The sequence below is a fragment of the Manis pentadactyla genome, chromosome 19 (genome assembly GCF_030020395.1).
Source record: "Manis pentadactyla isolate mManPen7 chromosome 19, mManPen7.hap1, whole genome shotgun sequence".
NCBI lineage: Eukaryota > Metazoa > Chordata > Mammalia > Pholidota > Manidae > Manis > Manis pentadactyla.
In genome coordinates this window covers 11,592,082-11,610,196 of record NC_080037.1, presented here as the reverse complement: position 1 = coordinate 11,610,196, position 18,115 = coordinate 11,592,082, and the positions used below count along the sequence as shown (strand labels likewise).

At 38.4% G+C, this 18,115-nt stretch overlaps 1 protein-coding gene across 28 annotated transcripts in view; it reads left to right on the top strand.

The window, feature by feature from the left end:
- Window positions 1–18,115, top strand: part of UBAP2L (ubiquitin associated protein 2 like) — a 39,441-nt gene that overhangs the window by 3,632 nt on the left and 17,694 nt on the right. For 10 of the 28 annotated variants that reach the window (XM_036922291.2, XM_036922284.2, XM_057495131.1 and 7 more), the window contains exons 2-13: window positions 1,073–1,202; window positions 2,087–2,164; window positions 2,866–2,976; window positions 6,236–6,440; window positions 6,806–6,901; window positions 7,317–7,362; window positions 7,881–7,993; window positions 9,817–9,876; window positions 11,691–11,743; window positions 13,328–13,413; window positions 15,041–15,212; window positions 17,659–17,857. In XM_036922291.2, coding sequence (XP_036778186.1) covers window positions 1,113–1,202; window positions 2,087–2,164; window positions 2,866–2,976; window positions 6,236–6,440; window positions 6,806–6,901; window positions 7,317–7,362; window positions 7,881–7,993; window positions 9,817–9,876; window positions 11,691–11,743; window positions 13,328–13,413; window positions 15,041–15,212; window positions 17,659–17,857 — 1,309 coding nt within the window. In that variant the 5' untranslated portion in view covers window positions 1,073–1,112. The remainder of the gene's footprint in view (window positions 1–1,072; window positions 1,203–2,086; window positions 2,165–2,865; window positions 2,977–6,235; window positions 6,441–6,805; window positions 6,902–7,316; window positions 7,363–7,880; window positions 7,994–9,816; window positions 9,877–11,690; window positions 11,744–13,327; window positions 13,414–15,040; window positions 15,213–17,658; window positions 17,858–18,115) is intronic. The other 18 variants (XM_036922302.2, XM_036922297.2, XM_036922300.2 and 15 more) reach the window with 3 other exon arrangements.

The following is an 18,115-nucleotide window of genomic DNA, read 5'->3' as shown; positions in this document are numbered from 1 at the left end:
TTGTCCTCTTTGGAAGAAAATAAAATGCAAAGTGACCTTATTTTGAGCACTCCATCATATGAATGTTTTCTTTGTTTACTAAATGCGGTAGCTGGGATTGCATTATAAAACGAAGTATGAATGACACTCAAATTCAGTAGAATCCTTGCTTGTTAGAAGTATAACAAAAACTTCCTGGTTTTGGGAAGGCCCATGTGTTCTGTGTCTCTTTAAAGACTCAAGAAACTCATCTTGCGGGCAGTTTCTCAAGTTTAAAATGATTTCCCAGAAGCCTTTCCAAATAAAACTTTGTGCTATATGTTTTTGTTTTGGAACACATTTGGGATTCTCTGTGTATCAAGGTGAGTGGTGGAGGGTAATTGTAATTCTGGTTTCTTGGAACTGTGAACTAGACGAACAACAGAAGCAGACGTAAAAGCAGTGTGTTGGAATTACCATCCAGGGAATTGAGATTCTGGGCAAAGTCACGGGGGCTAATACATACCTTGTTGAAGGCTATGCAAATTGCCTAGAGATAGAAACTTGAAGGGGAGAGAGGCTAGGCTTGAGCTTGTCTTTTCCCAGTGATGGAGATCACATGCAACTTATGTAAAATGGTGGTAAGGCAGGTAAGGTGTTTTCCTTAGGTAGATTGTGTACGTAATTTTAAGTAGATTTTTTTTGGAGTATAGATTAGTCTTCCTGGAAGGCTTTTGTTTCCAGGCTTTGCTTATTATCTTTCCATCTAGATAGTTTCACCTATATGAAGACTTTTTTATTATTAACGTTATTTTACTTAGTATCAAGATAGCTAAACTTAATAAAGCCTGCTTATTTGGGTCTGGTAACAAAACTGCCCATAACTTCTTTTAAAAAAAAATCATTTAATACATTTCTTTTTATAAAAAATGGATTAACAGCTATAGTTTCTGAAGGAACTTGCTGAATTAAATAGGTCTCAGAAACAGGCCAATCTTCTTGGTTTGTTCCTTTAAAGAAAAAAATGAAAGTGGAAGGTTCTGGTAAATGAGAGGTTAAAAATGTATTTTGCCTACACTTAACATCTAAACTTTTTTTTCCTTTAATTTTTCAGTATTCTACCTTGTAAATACTGTTATTTGTATATACTGTAAATGATGACGTCGGTGGGCACTAACCGAGCCCGGGGAAACTGGGAACAACCTCAAAACCAAAACCAGACACAGCACAAGCAGCGGCCACAGGTAAAGAATCCAAGGAATATTGATCCATAAAAATAGCCTTGCCGGTTGTTACTGGTTTCCACCTGGTACAGCAGCAACCTGTGCTTTGGGTTATGGATTTGGGTTTATTCTTATTTGCTAGTTCTTACCCCTTTTACTTAGGGCCTGGTAAGTGTGTTAAGGAGTAAATTAACCTGGATGCTAATTTTTATGGCTTTTTTTCTCTTCTCTGTTTTGAAGTTTGATTTAAATGTGATCTGTTTTCTATAACCAATTCGATGTTGGTTGGTACCCTAATGTGAATGAATTAACTTATGTTTGGTTATCGTCAGAAGAATGTGTAAAACTAGAACTTCCACTTGTTTTTCTTTTCACTTTTTTCCAAGTGAATTTCTGGCAGAATTTCAGTATTTAAATTGGGACAATAAAATTCATGATATCTTGCTAACATACACTGGATGGATACTTATAAGATTACCCTGACAGTATCCTCAGACTAAATCTTAAGGTGTTCTTAGTCCTAGGAATAAAAAGGTGGTGTTGGTCATTGCAGAAACAGAAGCATGGCTTACAGATGACTTTGCAAATATATTAATGTGAATTAAGGCACAAATGTTTGAAAGTAGTACTGTGATCCTAAGGTAAAAGACTCATAACCGTGAACATTGGTGAAAAAGCCCCCTGCTGTTCTAGGGATCATAGAGTTAGATAGTGGCAGCTTCACTTTTTGTTTTTTATCATTTTGCTGATTTAAGCATCTTAAAGTGTTAGTATTTTATTACTTCATTTGTAACAAGAAGGAAATTGGAGCAGGAAGGTGGGGTGGATATTGACTACATAGACCGCTTATTTCTCTAAACCATTGTCTGTTGATTATACATTCTTGAACTTGTCTCAATTCCTAGGCCACTGCAGAGCAAATTCGACTTGCACAGATGATTTCGGACCATAATGATGCTGACTTTGAGGAAAAGGTGAAACAAGTGAGTATATCACTAATTTGCTATAAGCTATGAGAAAACACATCAGGATTAGAACACAGGTAAATAGTATAGGTGCCTAGCAGGATATTTTTCTACTGTAGGCATTAAAAGAACTATAACCCAAAATACCATAGGGTAAGCCAATAAGTAAGAGCTTTTATTTTCTTGCCTGATTTACCACACTCCTTTGGATAGATACCCTGTCCAAAATGTTTGTCTTAATTTCAGCCTCTTGTTTTTTGAATGACTTTGTTGAAGCCATTTTATAGCAGCTTTGAGCAGTGTGGCTTCTGTGAAATATAGAAATTAATTGTATCCTAAAGCCTGTGTGCTTCTGGGTTTGATTCTCTGTTCGATTTTTATTGTTTCATTGCTTTATAAATACTTTTGACCCCATCCCTAATCATAGGTGTTAATATTTGCTTTTTGAAGTAGAAAATTTGTCATTTTGCTGATTTAAGCATCTTAAATAGTGTTAGTGTTTTATTACTTGGTCATTTGTAACAAGAAGGAGATTGGGGCAGGAGGTGGGTGGATACTGGCTATGTAAGTCCCTCTTATTTCTCTAAAATTAGCATATCTTGCTTTTTAAAGATTGGATCTTCCCACCTGACCTGGTGTCTTCTCCCTTTTCTTCACTTGGTTTCGTTTTGTGGGGAGTGCAAGCTTATTCATGATGGTTGCTGATTTTTCTCTTTCAGTTGATTGATATCACAGGCAAGAACCAGGATGAATGTGTCATTGCTTTGCATGACTGTAATGGAGATGTCAACAGAGCCATCAATGTACTGCTGGAAGGAAACCCAGATACGGTAGAGTGCTAATAAAGTGTTCGAAAGAGTGGGTCCCAGGCTGACAGGCTAGTAATATCCCAAAAATAGCAATTGGGTAACAACTTAAAGCAGAGTATTCTCTAACAGAGTAGGGAACTATCTTAATGATTGTTTGCTGCAGGTTGCAAATAGACTTAAAGTTTATATACCATAAATAGGAGAATACAGGTAAAATCAGTCTCTTCTAATTGGCCTGGAATAAATTACTCATTCTAGGCTAGTGACTGTTTTCAAGACTGGGTTAGTCTGAATTAGAGGTGCTGTTTCATAGCTTTAGTTACTAATCATGGGAGATTTTTGTTCACTTGTTTTATTGCTATTGAACAAAGTCATAAATTAGTGGGTTCTGATTTCAGGATGTTCCTATTGATACCAGCTTTATATTTCATACCTTTCCATCATGTGAACTTAACTTCTGTTGAGTAGCAGACAAATAAGATTTACAGCCTATTGACCATTCCTGGAGATTATAGGGGATATCTTGGAGGAAGGATCTCTTGCCCTAGAATTTAGAGTTGCTTTCACTTCTTTTTCTCCTTAATGAGAATCCTACATTTTTGTGCTTACCTTATCATTGTACCACATCAAATCATAAGTCCCTTAAGTACAAGGATTCTGTTTTACTAACCTTTGGGGTGTTCCCTGTTGTGTTTAGTAGAGCACTTTATTATTTTAATGAGCATTGCCTCATTTTGAAGTCATTTTCATTTACTTGGTTTTACACTGGGGATCTTTGGTTGGAGTAGATAACCACAGTTCATCCTTAGACCAACTTAACTGATGTTATCATGTCATTTTAGCTAAATGTTGAAGGTTTGTCAGTTTCCTTGAGACAGTGGGAAATAATGGTGGAAAACTTTTTTGATCATTGAATTTAAATTTGTGGATTTTTTCCTTCAAGAGTATGGTCCCAGATGAGATTTTGTAATCAGATAACAGTGCTTTTGGTTCATTCTGAGTTTACTCTAAAATAATTACTAGGATTTTTTGGTGAGGTGGGGAGGGACAGCACTACTCATGCCTTTGAAAAGTCTGAATGTTTTTAGCACAAGTCACTTGTTTCACCTTCTAGCATTTTCTGCCTAGTGCTACGCGTCTGACCTTTCAGTGTCAAGAAGGAAAATAAACTGTATAATATAGTATTATGCTACAGATACACCAGCTACTGGTGAAACCAGTGGGAAGTGAAGTCAGCTGCCAGGGATGTTGGATGTATTTGGGTGGATGAGATCATATCAGAAAACTGGCAGTGTGTTTGGGAAGATCATAGTAATTCTTTTTCCTTATAGAACCCATCTGGTGCCAGCAGCTGATGTGTACCATAGAGGAGGGAGAAGGTGACAGGTTTCTGAAACTTGCCAAGTTTTGAGACAGACTAGCAAAAACTCTAAAAGCAAACTGTTTGTGGAGTGTAGTTTCCAGGGATTCTGATGCAGATTTAGTTACAAAGTTACTATAATGTATGAATCAAAGCTACTGTGAATATAAATGACCCACCAGCTGTAATGTGGAATGGGCCTGGGTTGGAAGAGTAGGCAACAGGGTCTGCCAAGTCCTAGGGGGATACTTAACCTTTTTTTAAGTTACTACTTTAGTAAACTTTTTATTGTAAATTCCTTAGGGTATATAGATATAATTTTACTATACTTGCTTTTTCTTAAACTTAAGATTTTTAAATTGTGGTAAACTTAACAATTTACCATTTTAACCATTTTTAAGTTTATGATTCAGTGGCATTAAGTACCTTGACAATATTGTGCAACCATTACCATTGTCCATTTCCAGAACTTTTTCATTTTCCAAGCTGAAACTGTGTTATCTATTAAATAGTAACTTCCCATTTTCACCTCCCTCAGCTCCTGGTGGCGTCTTCTATTTTCTTTTTTGATGAAATTTGCCTATCCTAGGTGCCTATAAGTGGAATCATACAATATGTGTCCTTTTGTGTCTTTCTTCATTTAGCATAGTGTTTTCAGGATTTATCCATGTTATGTCATTTATCCGAATTTCACTCCTTTTTAAGGCTGAATAATATTCCATTATATGTATATGCCATGTTTTGTTTATCCATTCATCCACTGATGGACACTTGAAATTATTTGGAATTAAGTTACAGAAATCACAGCATTTCATTCCCTAAATTCTTCAGCATGCTTCCCTTAGGAGGGATATTCTTTTTATATGACCACAATATTATTATCAACCCTGAGAAAACTAATACTCATTTCATATTGTACCTGGTCCATATTCTTGAAAATTATTAAGTGTTGCTGAGCACTGGGCTATTGTTGTTTGAATTAGATGGTAACTGGGATAGTAAAGATCTGGTAGTCTTGGTGTTTGGCTTGGAACTTTTATTTGTACATATTTTTTACAAAAATACATGTAAAAAAAAACATTTGAAACTTCAGGTTTATAAAGCTGATTTTCCTGATGAATTGAGTGTGTTTGCAATGCTGTTTAGCTTATTTTTCTTATCACAGATTTTCCCTCCTGCAGTCTGGAGTGGATCAGATTATTATGTTTTGAAGAAGGTTGAATTGGATTATATCAGTTTAAGAAATATAGGGAGAACACAGTGGATAAAACCTAGGATGGAAGGGTTCTTATAGTCAGCATGGGCCATGTTGACTGCTGTGCCTTGCTGACTGTTACTTGGTCTTTCAAATAAAGGAAATTGGTTCATGGGGGATAGAGTGGGATATAGGTATGGTTTTCCTCCTACATTCTGGGTTGCTTGCTTGAAGAGTGTGTGCAAGAGTTGAATGCTGTTCACTCATTTTAAATTCAGAGTTAACTTTTAGAAACTTTGAGGGATTTTTTTGGCTTTATTTGACATGAATAGGAATATAAAAAGTTGGGAGTCCCTGAATCCAAAGGGAATTCGTTTTTTCAGCCTAGGAAAAACACTTGAAAAGTAGGGACCAATAACTAGATCCTTTGACTAATACTCCAAAGGACTGAACTAGATAGAGATCTTGGTGATCCTTTTGGAAGTGACCCTTGCCATCCATTAGCAATAAACACCTCTCCTACAAAAGGGTCTTGAATTTTGCAGTGATAAGTATATATATTTTGAGGTTCTGTCTGTACTCCCCACTTAAATAGAAGTAAACTAGAAGAAGTATCTTAGATATGGGTGCTGAAAAGAGAATGGTTAACAGTTGCCCAGCTTTTGTCTCTGGTTTCCTGATGGCAGTCCATACTGATTAGACATGAATGCTCTGCCCTTCTTTAGCATTCCTGGGAGATGGTCGGGAAGAAGAAGGGAGTCTCAGGACAGAAGGATGGTGGCCAGACGGAATCCAACGAGGAAGGCAAAGAAAATCGAGACCGGGACAGAGACTATAGTCGACGACGTGGTGCAGGGCCACCAAGACGGGGCAGAGGTGCCAGCCGTGGACGAGAGTGTATGCATGGGGCTTTAACAAAACCAGCTGTGGGTCAGTAATGTCTAGACTTGAGGGAGGTCAGGGCCCTATTAGGCTGGACCTAGTAATCGTTGTATCATCCTTTTGATTTTTCTTGACATCATCTGTTCTGAGACCTTAGCATCTCTTACGTGCAGCCTTTTCTAGCAACAGCTACCAATTTGGCATAAAGTCATTTGGTAGTCATTTGTAAAGTTGTTTGACTTAAAGCTGTCGGTTGTGGTTCATTACCGTTCCCCTAGTAATCATCATGTCCCATCCTTCTAGCTCATTTTTTCTAATGTGTCTTTCTACCACTGTATATATAATACACATATCATTTATATGTTTACATGTTATATTGACTCTTCACTGGCCATCTGTGTTTTTAATTTCAGTTCGGGGGCAGGAAAATGGATTAGATGGCACCAAGAGTGGAGGGCCTTCTGGAAGAGGCACGGAAAGAGGCAGAAGAGGTCGTGGCCGAGGCAGAGGTGACCAGTTTGTTAGGGGCATGGGTATTGGGGGCAGGGTACTTTTACTAGTTCTGTAGGGGAAAACTTAAAAACAAAGTCACATGGAGTCTGGTTACCTTATTGGTGAGATGTCATGCAAATTCTAGAGATTGACGAGTGGGCAGTGGGAAAGAAGTTGAATGTCATTTCCTTTCGTTTTTTTTTGTTGTTAATATTGTATTTGCTTGAGGACCCAGGAGTTAGATTAGCAAGGGAACAACCTGGCAGTAGTAATGATCATCCTACTGTGTTATATTGACTGATATGCTACCGAGTGAAAGAAAGAACATTGGATGATGTCAACCACTTACTATTCTAGAGTTTTCTTAGTTGGGAAGATAGTTTTACATCAGCTTGTAAAATATTTCTCTTGCCCTCTCTTTCTCTACTTTAGGTGGCTCTGGTAGGCGGGGAGGAAGGTTTTCTGCTCAAGGAATGGGGTAAGTTTCATTGATCCAATGTCTGTAATTTTTTCCCCCCTTAAACATCACTATAACATCTTAGAATGACTAATACCCTGTTATCCTCAAGATAATAGGTATTCTTAACAAAAATGTATTCAGAAAGATTTCTATAGACTAATCAGAAAACAAGGTAGGCTTTGAGCTTATTTTTCAGGGGTGTTTATCACCTGATAGCTATCTTTATTTCATAGCTGCATTTGAGTGTATATACCTGCTATCTTCCAAAAATCTTCTGTGGATTTTAATATGATTATTGGTGTCCTAACCCAAAATGGATAGTAGATATAAATTGAGATTATACCATGAAATTTTAGGTAGGCTGATAAGTGAGAAATAGTAGACACCATATGGGGTTATAGAATGGGGGCCATGACTGGTCAGTAGCAGGAAAGAGAAAGTCAAGATTCTGATTGCCTTTCTCTCCGAGTAGTTTTTGCTGGTGCTGTTCAGAGGTTAGAGAGTGTTTTAAGCCTTTTCTCTTCCCCACCTCCCAGAACCTTTAACCCAGCTGATTATGCAGAGCCAGCCAATACTGACGATAACTATGGCAATAATAGTGGCAACACGTGGAACAACACTGGCCACTTTGAACCAGATGACGGGACGAGTAAGCGACCATTTATTTGTTTCTTTTCTGGGAACCTAAGGGAAAAATTTTTTTGAGGTTATAAAGTCACATAAAAAAGTGAGAAATAGTTTCTGAGTACAGAGATGGGGGAAAGTGATGGCATTTGAATTACTGTGTGTTCTCTTTACTAATAGGTGCCTATGGGCACATTATACATGCTATTTCACCTGATCTTCATCACATTTTGTGAAATAGACATTATATACCATTACTTTCCAGATAACAAAACTTAAGATGGAAAGAGCAATTATGAAATTTGCTAGTATTTGAACTTGGAATTCTTAGACTCCAAAAGCCTGTGCTCTTTCCATTTATATCATGTGACTGCCATTATCTCCTAACTGTATTTCCTAGTGTTTCTGTGAGGGTAGCTAGCTTTGCCTTCTGAAGATACACAGAATTAATCAGTCAAACTACTACTTGAAGATAAATAGGGCTCACAATTAGAGCCCACTCTCAGTTTAATTCTGGTACCAGGAGAGGAATCTTTTTCCTTCATTTTTGGGAAATCTCAATGTCTGAGCAAGAGAAGAATCTCAAGATTTTGTAGCGCTCTTTGTTGGACAGTCTCTTGGGTGTGGTAGAGTATTATGTGGTTTGAATAAGATAGCATTTCTTATTAGCTGGCAAAAAGCTTTGGTGCCTGTGTCTAGATATGGTGTGTACATAGTATTTAAGGCTATGATAGGCATCTGGAATATACCAAGATGTGTTTGGGAATAAAAGATAAACTTTTTCCTACAAGTAAGAGCAGCCTCTGGGCTCTAGAGTACTTTCTTCTTAGGTGGGCAGTTACCTTGTTACGGCTGAGCCAGCACATGGAGAGCCTGAGATTTTTTTCCTCTTTAATAAAGTGGGATGAGTAATGGCAGAGAACAAATTACTTAGGCTCCTTGATTCCTATCCATTTGAATTTGCCTTGCCCCTTTTCGAAGAGCAGTGATCTTTAATCCCTTTGGTTTTAGAAGGGTCTTTGGCCCAAATAGCTTCTCATCTACCCTGCCTACAGTCAGGTCCTGAATATTACTTTTTGTTCACTAAGCTGATAAACCCATTTTGAATACAAACTTCCCACTGGAAGAGGCTAAAGTTTAGTTATTGGCAAGATACCTTTTTTTTTTTTAATTCCCTTGACCATTTGGCTATGAAATGTTCTTTCCTGTTTTAACTTATTGTACTTCGGAAGCATTAGAACTGTTCTGCATTTATCTCTTGATGGCTTTCTGGAGGCCATGGAGTAGTCTGAGCAACCATAGTTACTGTTTTTGAGCTCTAGCTCTTGGGCATTTGGCTTTTTTATTATTATTAGAAAAGACTGTAGGTAGAGGTTAATGAATTTTTCAGTTTTCAGTTTGGATAGGAAATCAGGCATAGAGTCCCAGTCCTAGAGTGTAAGCCTTAGCTGTTTTCAGCAAGGATCTAGTTAGAGAAACAGGGAAGGATGAGATGTGTGTTTATTTCTACTGAGTAGAGAATACAAGTTTGGGAAGCTGGCATCAGAAATCTGATTTGTGGCTGAATGAAAAATTACATGATGCTGCTGTCATCTTTTTAGTGTGGAAGTACTGCATATAGTTTCATGCATTCCCATCATTGTTAATTTCACCATATGAACTTACTTTCATGCATGATCTCTTTTTGTTTTCATGATAGAAGACTTCAAATTCCCTTTTTTAATTTAAAAGAAAGCCAAACCTACTCTTAAAATATCCACAGGTACAGTGGGAGTTACTGGGGGTAAATACTCACTCACAAGTAAGATTTCACTGGTTGTTTTTTCTTTTCTTTTCTTTTTGTTTCAGGACTTGATTTCATTGGGGTTGAGGGGTCAAATTATCCCCGAAAATTTGAGACTGCTCCTGGTATGATACATCCAGGCGCCTAACTGCCCCGGATATTTCTATAGATTTTTATGAACTGAGATATCTGTGGATATGTTATTTTTCTGTCCTCCTGCTTTTTCCTCTTCTTGCCTTTTTCTTCCATATTCTGTGCCCATTTTTTCCTTCTTAAAATTTTTGTTCATTTAATGAATATTTAGCATTTACATTGGCTGTGCTTTCTGTTGATGGAGTGGAAACCCTAATCTGTTTGTTGTTCAGTGTGTTTGCTGTTCCTTAATGCTTCCTCAGTATAATCCTCTCCCTCAGCCACAAATTATACATCCTATATAAGAAAATAATCAAGTGGGTAACTACATTCTGCCTTTCCATCCCAGATACAGTTGCCAGAGTGCAGGAAAAAAAATTCTTGCATTGAGTAGCCTCTCAGTAGTAGCTAACTTCTCAGGTCCCTTCCAACTGTAGGATTGTGTGGATGTATTAACTCAGATCTTGCGTTCCTTTGAACCAGGGTGGGATGGATGTTGATGGGGAGTAAGTATGGTATCACCAGAGGGGAGAGAAGAATGTGGTTTGTTACTTGTCTAAGCTGAGATTGGACTTTGATTTGATTTGGAGAATGTTGTTATTAAATAGCTTGGAATTTCCCTTGTGCAGTTTTCATATTATCCTAGGGGAAGCATTACAATGAGCATATTTTTCTCTAGGAAATAGAATTTTTCATTATTAAATGTTTAGAAGAATTTAAGATGAGTTTTATCAGTGTTAGAGTATTTCTTTTTAGTGACAATGAAATATCTGAATGCCAGACTTTCATTATTTGATTCTTAAGAGGAGTTGTCTCCATTTAGAGAGAAGGCTGTTAAGAGTTATTCAATATTTGCTGTTGTAATGGAGAAGAAAGTAAGTGTTTTTCTCCCTTCTACAGATAGGTTCTTATTCCTTATTGTGGTCCTTTGAGTGAGTGACGGGAAGAAACATTCACCCATATTCCCTAAGAAAAGGCAATTTCCCTTTCTCAGAATGTATGTATAAAGGAAGCAAAACAAGGGGGGTGTAGCAAGTGGTTTCATTGCTTATGGACCTCTACTGTAGAAACTGTTACTACCAACATGAGTGTACAGTCTCATTGTCTGCTCCATGACCTTGCAGGTCAGACTGCACATTCCATGTGATCAGGATTAGACATAACTATCACACATTTGATTTTTTTTCTTGCCCAGTCTTACAAAAAGAATAGCTAGCTCCATGGGAATTCCTTGTAGTTAAATCAATAAGGTCTATAAACTTGACTTCTGCTAACTATGCTCTTTTAATTCAGTTCTAATAGCAAATTATTTTTCACGCCCTCAGTTTGGGTTTCAAGCCTTTCCTTCTTCATTGCCCTTTCCTTATGTGGCAACAGTTTGTGTTCCTCTGTCATGCCAGTTGTCTTCAGACTCCCTGCAGTATTGTCTTACACCAGATACGTAGGTATAGTTTGCATGTTCTGGTTTAAATTGGCTGCTGCCATTTCACTGAGTTGACCATTAAGTCAGAGGGCTGAAGGGCCCTAAGTGATTATGGAGCATTGGTTCTGCTGTATTCTCTCTCTAGCTCTCGCTTTCTTTGCTGTTACAGCTGTGTAACAAAAACTGAAAACTTGATCTCATTAAAACCTTGGTGTTCTGAGGTATCCCTTTCTAAACAATCTTTTCCTCCCTCTGAAGCCCAAGAATCCCTCTGATTACTAAATTCTGGTTGTATTTTTGGCTGCCAAAACATTAACACAAGTGTTCTGTGCACGTGCTTTGTACTGACACTTAGTCACCTCACTGTTTCTCCTTTATTTGCAGGTGCATGGAGGACTGCAACAGAGGAGTGGGGAACTGAAGATTGGAATGAAGATGTAGGTATTCCCAAGTCGTTCTTCATTAGTGCCTCCTATCCCTAAGTGGTGTTTAGGGATAGAAAGTGGGTATGTTTCTACCCCTCAAAATTTACCCTTAAGATTCTGACCCAAAACTTTTACATCCAAAATAGTGTTCTGAGCCAGAACATTTCACATATGTTATATGAAGGAGACTGGGCATGAACAGGACTCTGTGGAACCAGACTATGGAAAGGGCAAGTGCACTTGTGTAAGTCCAATATCTGATTGTCGGATCTATCTCAGGACAAGATGGTGGTTGGGTAGGGCACCAGAAATGGAATTAGGCAGGTCGTGCGCTGAGTAACCGCTGCTGGCGGTACAGGACTCTACTCAGAGCAGCTCCATTATTTGGTTCACATACAGGCATTGATGTGTGGTCCTGTGATTGGCTTGGAGGTGGGTACAAAGTCTTCAAGTTTTCAATCTTGTTGGCTCTGGAGCCCTTTTATGGACTTGAAGCCCAGCTTTGTAATTGTAATTGAGGTGGATATATAGAAGTGGCAGAATTGAAGCTACACCCAACTTGGAAACTCATACTTGGGTGGCACAAGGTAGTGCATGACCAAGCTCTGAATTCATTGGCGTAGGACCTTGAGGATTCCTGAAGTCAAGCTTTTGCTGTGAATTAGTGTTTTCAATGATCATGGATAAACTCCCATTTTAACATTTTAAAAATCTACTTTCCTATACTCATATATATTTAGGCAAGACAGCTTTTATCGTTGGTGAGAGGAAATGATGTATGAAACCATTTTGGTTGCCATGCCAGAGTTTTTAACAGATGCATCAGCACAAAGGGTGATCTTTTTCTACTGTAGTTGAGCTAGACTTACTTGTGAATACTTTTTTTTTAAGACTTGGGTTTCTGCTTAAGCAACTTCCAGGAAATAATTTATTTGTGGGGTGTATTCCTTGTTTTATTTAGAAGAGAGATTTTAATGAAAAAGTAAAAAACAAAACCACATCAACTTTTGAATAGTAGAAACGTTATTCCCTACTATTGCTTACCTAATTTTAGTGTCTTACAATGTAGAGATTAGGTGTAATGAAGTCAGTATTAAGGCAAAAATTACATATGATTAAAATTGTCCCTGAAAAGACCTTAACTCACCAGCACTTGGGCCCTTACTGCTCAAAAGCCAAGAATTAACTTCTTTTATTTCTGTCTTTATCTGATGTGATCTTCCTTTCTTTGAGGAGTGGTGGAAGATAAATATCGTTTGTGCGACAAGGGTTGTTATTGGGAACCGTAATGGGAAAACAAAAGGGCTGTTCTCCCTTTTCCTGTCTAGCATGTCTATTCACCTTCCTCTGTCAGTGTGTGTATTGCATTATATGACTCCACTATCTTCTTTGGGGCTTTTTGAGTGTACCCTCTCGTTTGCATTGGGCATATATAGGAGAGGCATTAATGTCAATCCATTTAGAATTTCTCAGGGTGCATAGTTCTTTCTTCTGAGGGTTTCCCTTTTTTCTTGATAATGAATTTCCCTTACCTAAGCCAGGCTTCTGACTATAACTTACCTAACACCAGGAGTGACTAATTCCTTTGTTTTCCAGCTTTCTGAGACCAAGATCTTCACAGCGTCCAATGTGTCTTCAGTGCCTCTGCCTGCGGAGAATGTGACAATCACTGCTGGTCAGAGGCAAGTGTGTAGTAAAATTTGGTGTCTTTTCTTTTTTCCCAAAGGGATCTGCTGAGATGGCTGTAAGGAAGAGAGGCATCAGGCCTTTAAAAGCTCCCGTGGTATTGGTAATAATGATAATCAAATCACCTTAGATTCCTCTTTGGTTGATTGATAGATTTACAGGCACTGGTAACTGTTCAGTAGCTTCTCAGCTTCTCTTGCTGTATGATTATGGTCTTGGCCGCTGAGTATAGTGATCATTTTTTCCCCTAGGATTTGGCAATGAACTTTTTAGAACTCGAACCTTAGGTTTTGGGGTCAGTAGGGGAAGATACACTTGTCAGAATATTTTTATCCCCTGAAAGCCTTTTAGATTATTTCAATACCTGGTTATGATAGCTGTTGACTCAGAAGGTACTAAAAAGAAGTGTTACAGGAATAGGGTGTTAGAGATATCATTTTCAGAGGTATGTCTTTTTGTGACATCAATAGTCCGTCATTTTTCCTCACCAATTCTTCAATTCTCTGACCTGAACTAGGTATTAAACAATTCAGTTCAATGCTAATGCTAAGTATCCAGAGTTAGCACAGACCCATGTTGAAGGCTGAGTCCCACAAGAGTGCCCTTGCTTCAAAGGTTAGCTGCAAACAGGTGTGCAGGCTTCCTACACACATTTCTGCCTGACCAACAAATTTGGGGGTTCTTGCAGCCCCTTCCTCAGGTTCAGTAATTTGCTAGAATGACTCAGACACAGAGTTTTACTTGCTGTTACTGGTTTCTTGTAAGCTGTACACAGGAACAGCCAGATGAAGAGATGCATAGGACAGGGGTGGGGCGCGGAGCATTCATTCCCTGTCTGGGTGTGCTGCCCTCCCAGCACATCTGGTGTGTTCATCAACCTGGCAGCTCACTGAATCCCATTGTTCAAGAGTTTTTATCAGTTTTATTCCATCAGCCTGAGTGATTAAGTCATTACAACTGAATTTAGCCTCTAGCCTTGCCTCCCTCCCTAGAAGTTCGGTGGAGTGTGATGAGGCTGAAAGCTCCAGCCCTCCCATCAGTCTTGGTGTTTCTGGGCACTAGGCTGGCTGCAGGCTATGTGGGGGGTCCTCATTAGCATAAATTATGCTAGTAACCTCACTAAATTGTGGTTGAATGGGACTCTTCAGTAACAAAAGATACATACATTTTTTATTATACTACAGGTAATTTGAAATTTTATAGAAATTAGGGAGAAAATTCCCCAAGCCCTCCTTGCTCCAAAGATACTTAAAGATGTCAGTGTTTCAGTATATGGTTTTACATATTAGATATTGGTAATGCCAGGTATTCAGTATTAAAATCATGGGCAAAACTTGGCAAATTTTGATCTAGTTATTGTGTTGCTGTATTGAAACCTAACATTAGCTGTTTCATTAAACTAAATGATTAAAATATTTAAGTAACATTGTGGTTGACAGCATCATTGAGACACAGCTAGATACAGTAGTGTTTCTTATACATCAGTTATTTTGGTAGAGCATTTTCAGAGTTTTGGGTTTCGAAGGAGTGACTTCACTTTGATCTAACCATAATCTGAGTTGGGGTTGGGGAATACTAGAATGTCCAGTCATTATTCATCAAGATATCTCATTGCTCTACTAGAATCGACCTTGCTGTTCTACTGGGAAAGACACCGTCTTCAATGGAGAATGATTCGTCTAATCTGGATCCGTCTCAGGCTCCTTCTCTTGCTCAGCCTCTGGTGTTCAGTAACTCGAAGCAGAGTGCCATCTCACAGCCTGCTTCGGGGAACACATTTTCTCATCATAGTATGGTAAGTAGGAAACTCTCCTGCTAACCTCAATATATTCATACAGTGATTCCTTCCAGTGCCAGTTTTGGGCAGGGTAAAGCATCCCCTTTTGCCCTCCCAAGCAACCTTGGGTATAGGAATGTTGGGTTGGGTGGGAAGGGTAGCTCTAGGAGAAGACTTAGCTTTGGGCAGACTGAAATTTCTTATAAAAGTGAGTTAATATTATTTCTTGAATACCTGTTGTACTGAATGAACATTGTTTGCTATTACTCTTAAAAAGAGAAAATCGGGGACATCAACAAATTAAAGTTTGATGGGAGGTTGTGGCAGTTCCCTACTTCTTGAAAGAGTAGAATTGCCCTATGTATTTGTTTAAACTAGACATTTCTGAGCAAGGCTTCCAAAAACTGGGGGATCTTCCTAGTCTGCCCACTTACTAGCTGCTTCTCCCTTCCTCTGTAAGTGGGAATTAGAGTGCTTGCTCTGCCTATCTTACAAGGGCTTTAGGAAGATAAATGAGGTGTAATGGATATGGGCTGTGTGTATGGGGGCAATAGTGGTATTACTAGAGCACTTACGATACATGACTTGTTGTTCAGAACATTTTAAGAATTCAAGGTCATTAAGGATAGCAAAGGAATCGTTTAAACTAAAAAATGATACAGGGACCAGTTTTCATAGTTAATAAATCCTAAGAAGAGCTGGGTTTTTTTCTTCTTTGCTTTTCCTTTCCTGTCTTTTTGTTGTGTTTTGGTGGAGGCATATGGTAAGGGACCATGGGTATGTGTATCATTCTATTTTTCCAGTAGTAGGGTTATAGTAAATATTTTAACTAAGAAAAGAGCTAACCCCATAATATAGGACTCTGTCAGTTTTTAACTGTTGTCTTAAATGTCCTTAATAATAATTTGGTGGTTGATGTCCTGCCACACATGAAAGGTGACAGGTGAGAAAGGGGGGGTAAGGGGAGAGGAGTGTTAGGATTAAAAAAAGAAGAAACAAACAAAATGGGACAAAGTCTGTAAGAAAACAATGAAGATCAGGAAAGAACTGCCAACCCCTAAGATGTATGACTGGAGAATGTCATTAAGTGCTCTATGTCTCTTAGTTGTCTTTTTAAAGTCTGGAATTGTGACAATTTACAACCAGATCAAAATTCTGATATTAGAAATAAGCTTTCAACATACTTCTACTATAACATTCTCGTTAATGTGTGTTACGTGATATGGTAAAATAAATGTAAATACTGTTCTGTTCTTATTGCCTGTATCAGTATGCTATTTAATGTTTCTTTTCCAATGAGAATAACTGTTAGAGGCCTAATTTTCCTTAAAATGTAATAGATGTAAATAATATAGTTCTCCTGTTATCATGTGTGGTATATGTACATTAGATAATTTTCTATACTTTTAATATAATGCTTTGTTTGCCCTTACAGAATATTTGGTAATCATTGGTATGTGAGATCATCTGTCTCTCTGCCACAGCTCCATACTTTAAACCAGGTTTTTGGCGTTTTTGTAACTTTGTATAACCTTGGGATATAGACTGAAATGGGAAAAATGTCTTTTACCTTGAGTTGGGCAGACTGGTTTTGTATAGGAAAGCGCTGCTTGATGGTGATAATGGTGACGATGATATGGTTAAATAAGAACCTTAGGAAGACCAGATTAAATCTCCTTGGAGGTTTTTAGACTAGTCAAGGCCATATGATTCAGTTTGTGGACTAGGCTCGTACTTATACTTGGTAGGGAATGGGTAGAAGGTCCCAAAAGCATTAAGAGTAAATTTTACTGTGTTATCTATTACCCTGTAGAACTTGATACAGAAAAAACAGTCAAATCATACTGACTCATTGATTGGCCCCTCGACTTCTCGTCTTCGCCTCTATGCTAGTTATTAGCAACATTGAGATGAAACTCTGGTTAGTTGTTTTTGTTCCTTTTGAGCTGTTTAGTGGAAGGAGCAAGGACCTCATAGCTAAAGTGAAATTTTATATTACCTTCATGTTATTAAATAACGAAGTATTAGTTGGTAAACTTTAAAAGGGGGAAAAAAACTAATCATCCTGAAAAGAAGGGAGGAGGAAGTGATGGTATAAATTTTAGTGGCTCTCATGGTTTTGAGTGCTTACTGTGTGCAATGCACACATTAAATAGTTTCGTCCATTATTTATTGAATTCTTTCACGGCTTTAATGAGGACCTACTTTTATTCCTATTTTCAGATGAGGAAAATGAGGTACAGAGAAACTACAAGTCATATTCCCATGATTACATAGCCAGGATTTGAACCTGGACAGTCTGACTCCAGAGCTTGATGCTCTGATGGACTGTGCTCTGTGTTCAGTCTGGTGACAGGCTTTACTTATTTGATATACTGGCTTACACCTTGGATAAGTGTCTTTTTTGAGTAGCTGAACAAGTTTGCTGGTTCTAGATTTCCCTAATCTCTGTGTTGATCTACAGGTGAGCATGTTAGGGAAAGGATTTGGTGATGTCGGCGAAGCTAAAGGTGGCAGCACCACAGGCTCCCAGTTCTTGGAGCAATTCAAGACTGCTCAGGCCCTGGCTCAGTTGGCAGCTCAGCATTCGCAATCTGGAACCGCCACCACCTCCTCTTGGGACATGGGCTCCAGCACACAGTCCCCATCGCTGGTGCAGTATGGTGAGAAAGATGGAAAGTGACTTACTTAAGCATTGGAGCCTTACTGTCAAGAGGCTGATAGGAGTTAGGGGGTGGAGAATGTGTCCTGACGTGAGGAGACGAGCAGCCAACTGGCTAGTTTACCATACTGGTTTCCTTTAGTCAGATGGGGTGACATCAGAAAGCTGGCGAGTAATAGAATATTGACGCTCTGTATCTCTTTTCATCTAATTTAGCTATATATATATAGTTGCAATCTTCTGTTAACCTGAGGGTTTT